The following is a 5417-nucleotide window of genomic DNA, read 5'->3' on the forward strand; positions in this document are numbered from 1 at the left end:
ATTACTATTGCTGCGTCATGATCATGAGAACGTAATCATCATACAACATATGCGCTAGTCCTAGAGGCGGCACTAGGAATAACTTGGTGTTTATCTCTCTAAGTTTTCATTCGAATCTCATATTTAAGAATCATAGCAGTTGTAGCATAAAGAAATAAAAATTAATAATAAACAAAAAAACAATATTTTTATTATTTCCTTTAGGGCATATTTCCTTCAGACATCAATCTAGTTTACAGAGGCGGGTGTCTATTGTGATTTGTAAAGGCAATCCAATTAAGCATTTTCGGTTAACAGGAAACAGTGTTACCGGCCTTGGGGCTTGCGTGGCAAAAAATGAATAAAGGCTTGTTTATCAAAAAAAAAACATTGCTTTTCCACATAGTCAAGCCTGATTTTAGTAATTTTAGTGAAGTGATAGGGGCTGATATGTAAATGAAAATATGAAAGGGTACGAATGCAATAATTATCCCCTCCCATATCTAAGGACATGCCTTCTTTTTTGGTGCCTTCAAGGATGGTGATTCAGTACCTTTACAACCTTATATATAGGCAATCCCCCAGCTCATACTCCCCACAAACCCACACATAACCCCTCTCCTCTTTGCTAGCCTCCTGCTCCCTTGCTTCGCACATGCAGCCATATCTTGAGCTAGCTTCTCTCGGCCTGATCACCACCGCCACCATCCCACTGTCCCCAAGAATCTATAGCACGATCTTTCTTCAGGCCATGGCTGCCATGGCCTATATATCCCTCTGGGGTGCAGCATTGGCTGCCGTTCTCGCCCTTCTCCACTGGGTGTACAGGTGGCGCCACCCCAAATCCAGCGGCACGCTCCCGCCGGGATCCATGGGCCTCCCGTTCATCGGCGAGACGCTGCAGTTCTTCGCGCCCAACCCGACCTGCGGCCTCTCCCCTTTCGTCAGGGACAGGGTGAAGAGGTACGGGAGCATGTTCAAGACGAGCATCGTTGGGCGGCCCATGGTGGTGTCGGCGGACCCGGACGTGAACCACTACGTCTTCCAGAATGAAGGCAAGCTGTTCGAGAGCTGGTACCCGGACACCTTCACCGAGATCTTCGGCCGCGACAACGTCGGCTCCCTCCACGGCTTCATCTACAAGTACCTCAAGACCCTGGTGCTCCGCCTCTACGGCCAGGAGAACCTCAAGGCCGTGCTCCTCGCCGAGACCGACGCCGCCTGCCGTGGCAGCCTCGCCTCGTGGGCGGCGCAGCCCAGCGTCGACATCAAAGAAGGACTCTCCACCGTAAGATCGATCGGTCTCCAATTCTCCATGCGCGCGCGGCTGCTTACTGATGCCAACTCATTTGATTGCGGTCGCTCGAGGCGCATATAGATGACTAATGCAGGTCCTTTATGTCTTCTTCTTTTCAGATGATATTTGACCTTACGGCCAAGAAGCTGATCAGCTACGAGCCGTCCGAGTCGTCGGAGAGCCTGAGGCTGAACTTCACGGCATTCATCCGCGGCTTAATATCGTTCCCCCTCAACATTCCCGGCACCGCCTACCACGAATGCATGGAGGTATACCCAATTGCCCATGCTCCCCTCTGACTCTACTCACCTCAGCGGCTAGCTAGTTGCAGCTGTGAACCAATCGTAGCACTGCTGCACAAAAACATAACTTCAAACTGCACCGGCTTCAGAAGTGAACAGTGTACACATGCCAAGCCACTAAATTAATGAGCACGCACAAATGTACTTGTCCTGATTGCGCACATGCATTCCTTGAACCTGACGGAATATGTTTCCAGGGGAGGAAGAATGCGATGAAGGTTCTCAAGGGCATGATGAAGGAGAGGATGGCCGATCCTGAGAGGAAGTGCGAGGACTTCTTCGACCACGTGATCCAGGAACTCAGGAGGGAGAAGCCGCTTCTGACGGAGACCATCGCGCTGGACCTCATGTTCGTGCTCCTCTTCGCCAGCTTCGAGACAACGGCGCTCGCACTCACCCTCGGTGTCAAGCTGCTCGCCGAGAACCCCAAGGTTGTCGACGCGCTAACGGTTAGTGCTGTCACAGCTTCGCTGTTTATTACAGACAGTTACTGTTTCGCTTGACGAGACACGCCAAGTAACTTACAGATTTTTTAAGCAAAACTGATGGATAAATTGACCTTGTTACGTGAGCAGGAGGAACACGAAGCCATTATCAGAAACAGGGAGGACCCGGACGCCGCCATCACATGGGCAGAGTACAAATCGATGACATTCACGTCTCAGGTGAGCCTAGCTAGCATGGATTCGTGCACACCCTAGCTTAAAATTAGCTAGTGCAACTGTGCAAGTTGCCTTGTTAAGATAGTACAGCTGCTAGTGCTTGATATTGCCACCACAATCACATATTCATATTTTGACAAATAATGGGATTGAACGGGCAATGCAAGTGGCTAATTGCAAGTTAGAGGAGCACAACACCGCTCTAGGCGCTGCAACTCTGTAAGTGCAGGGTTTGTGTTCCCTAATTGTTTAACCAAGGCCCAGTGTTCGATGCTGACAGATAATCTTAGTTAGTACAGGGACTTTCTAGAACAAGCCTAATTAATTTCACCATAAGCAGAACTGGGAAAAAAAGTTTCTAAAATGGGGAGTAAAAAACATTACCGCCGCTAATTGTACATGCAGTTGCAAATGCTGTAGTGTTCCTGTAGATGCCTGTTATCATGTGGTTTCTGAACTCTGAATTTCTAAAACTGACGCCCTGCTTCTTCTTTTTGCCTCTCTGAAGGTCATTATGGAGATCGTCAGGCTCGCAAACATCGTGCCGGGGATTTTCCGGAGGGCCTTGCAAGACGTTGAGATCAAAGGTACGATGACGATCACGAATTCCACGCTGCACATGCATGGCATCTCTTCTGAGAAACGGTCCAAGTTAGCAAGTTGTACAGAATCTTAACTCTGCCTTGTGTTGGGCGCAGGCTACACAGTTCCAGCAGGATGGGGCATCATGGTGTGTCCACCGGCAGTGCACTTGAACCCTGAGATATACGAAGACCCACTGGCGTTCAACCCATGGAGGTGGCAGGTTCGTAGTCTCGATTTGATCCCTGAAACTATGGTATCCTGCTTCTTTTACGTTGAACACGCGTATCTCATCGACGATACGATAGGTTAGGGTTCTACCTGCCATGACGTTAATTGGCCTTTCAAGTCTCTGGTCGTTCAGTTTGTTCCTGGCCTATTGTTTGAAGCTACCTATGAACTTGGAAGGGCCATGACTAGATCTGCTCAAACGAACTCGCATACATTCGGCTCTCGAGTCTAAAACAGAAATTGCAAGGAAAAATAGTAATTTAATCAACTGCAGAGTTCCAATTATTAGCAGGGGTACTAGTAGTAGTATAAGATATCAAGGTTCTGATCCCGAGTACCAACTTGGCTAGAGAGATCAAGAACGAATTCGGTTGGTGCCCATGCAGGATGTGAAACCGGACCATCGCCGAAACTTCCTTGCCCAGTAGTTTAACAGGGAGGTCAAAGTACCAGATGCATATATGTCTACATGGTGTAACTAAACAAGTACTCACCTGTTCAAGTAGGAAAAATATGCACAGTGTGTGGCTGGTTAGTTGCAGACTTTGCAGTAAACCAAACTGGTTTTGCGCTTAAATCTTTTGAGTAATAAAGCGCCTTTTATCGAAAATAATAATAATTTTGTGGCCATTGTTTATTTTCATGTTTGGGGTTCGGGGTTCTAGCCCCACAGTTTATTGATCCGGTAGACGAACCTCATATGCTATTTCACAATTTCCCGGTAAGACAGAATGAAATATAGGGCAAACAGGGTGCCTTGCCTATGTACAACAGTATCTCTACCATGCATTGTGCTACAAGCTTAGCAAGAGAAATCCACATTGAAACAATGGTTCTGATTTGGTCGTTGTTGAACAGGGCAAGCCTGAAATCACCGGTGGAACGAAGCATTTCATGGCATTCGGAGGCGGCCTTCGGTTCTGCGTAGGAACTGATCTCACCAAGGTGTTGATGGCAACATTCATCCACAATTTGGTTACGAAATACAGGTATGGTATCACCTGTAAATTAAGTACATATAGAGATCTCTCTACCTACCTTATGCTGTGAACAGACCAGATCCTGAACAATTGCATCTTTGTCATGTCAGATGGAGCACAGTGAAAGGAGGAAATATAGTCCGGACCCCGGGCCTCGGCTTCCCGGATGGCTTTGACATCCAACTCTTCCCTAAGAGCTGAAGCTTTTTTGACATGTGGACGGTTTGGTCATTGCAGCTGAGCACAAGATTGTATCTGCGAAGATCATATTTTTTGGTTCTCTTAGGGACAGCAGAAAAGGATACAAAAATATATACTTAGTCTAGTGATAGAATATACATCCCTAGTTAGAACTAGAGTCATAATTACCGAGTACCACCTCTCATGGATCCAGAATGGGTTTTTGTACTTTGGTTGTTCGTTTTCCATGTGGTTAGTCATCTACCCATGTGTTGCCTGTAAATCAGTCTATACATCTCAAATGAAAAGAGAGCATATTAGCTATGTACATAAAATTGTTTTGTGGAGCCATGCCTGAAACTTCCAGGTGTTCTCAGACAGAGAAGCTAATAATGATCCAAAACAGCCTAGCCTTCAGTGTCGAAGCAGCAGTAACTGAGACAATGCCGATATGTCGCATGGCAGGTTAACAGCCAAACTTAATAATGCAGAGCCAGAAATTCTCTGCAGATTCAAAATAAATGGGCCGTGGACACAGCGAGAATCGCACTGGACTGCATGACGGGGCAGTCCTAGCTGTTATCTGACAGAACAGCCTCGAGTTTCCGTTGTATGCGAGCAACCAAAGACCCACAAAACCAACTTGATCTCTGAATGAGATCTTCTCCAACTCAAAACCTTGAAGCATGTTGGTGTCGTCTGCCCTTTTCTGTCCTTTTTCCTTTAACTTCGGCCATATCTATATGCGTATATAAAGGCGTAGATAGCACTGGGCGATTTAATACTGATAGCATCCAGACTCCAGAGACTTTCTAAACAATGATGTCGTGCAAGTTGGGGTGTATACTAGAGATGTCATCAAGAGAAACTTTCTGTGGACATACCGTCGACAAGATCTCACCCACAAGAACAAAATCACAGGGTTGAGATTTTGCTGGTCAATAGATCAGCTCACGCGTCTGAATCACACATCGGTATGACCGAGCAATGAGTGACCCGTCTTTCAGTGTGTACCTCGACGCATCGCTGAACTTTCTGTTGACAGATAAACCCTTCGCTTCCAGAAGGCTTTTGTTTGAATCGTGCAAGTAGAAAATAGCATAGCACGTAGTACAATGCAGTTTGACCTCTGAGAGTGATTTCTTGTGTACGTGAGGCAATTGTTTCGATGCAGATTGAAGTCATTCAAATCTTTTGGTATCAA

General features: G+C 46.6%; 1 protein-coding gene across 1 annotated transcript; it reads left to right on the forward strand.

Moving 5' to 3' along the window:
- The first annotated feature begins 634 nt into the window (after positions 1 to 634).
- Positions 635 to 4234, forward strand: LOC124679443 (cytochrome P450 87A3). Its single transcript, XM_047215199.1, has 8 exons — positions 635 to 1267; positions 1396 to 1545; positions 1776 to 2027; positions 2154 to 2243; positions 2749 to 2827; positions 2939 to 3045; positions 3912 to 4042; positions 4144 to 4234. Exons 1-8 carry the CDS (start codon positions 635 to 637, stop codon positions 4232 to 4234), a joined length of 1533 nt encoding a protein of 510 aa, XP_047071155.1.
- Positions 4235 to 5417: the final 1183 nt, after the last annotated feature.

This window comes from Lolium rigidum, chromosome 7 (assembly GCF_022539505.1).
Source record: "Lolium rigidum isolate FL_2022 chromosome 7, APGP_CSIRO_Lrig_0.1, whole genome shotgun sequence".
Taxonomy (NCBI): domain Eukaryota; kingdom Viridiplantae; phylum Streptophyta; class Magnoliopsida; order Poales; family Poaceae; genus Lolium; species Lolium rigidum.

What these genes read in the sequence shown, in the direction of transcription:
- LOC124679443 (XM_047215199.1), top strand. Translation starts at nt 635, where the DNA reads ATGCAGCCATATCTTGAGCTAGCTTCTCTCGGCCTGATCACCACCGCC. An exon ending in CGATGACATTCACGTCTCAG is followed by an intron (nt 2,244 to 2,748) that starts GTGAGCCTAGCT and finishes GCCTCTCTGAAG; the next exon opens with GTCATTATGGAGATCGTCAG. An exon ending in GCAAGACGTTGAGATCAAAG is followed by an intron (nt 2,828 to 2,938) that starts GTACGATGACGA and finishes TGTTGGGCGCAG; the next exon opens with GCTACACAGTTCCAGCAGGA.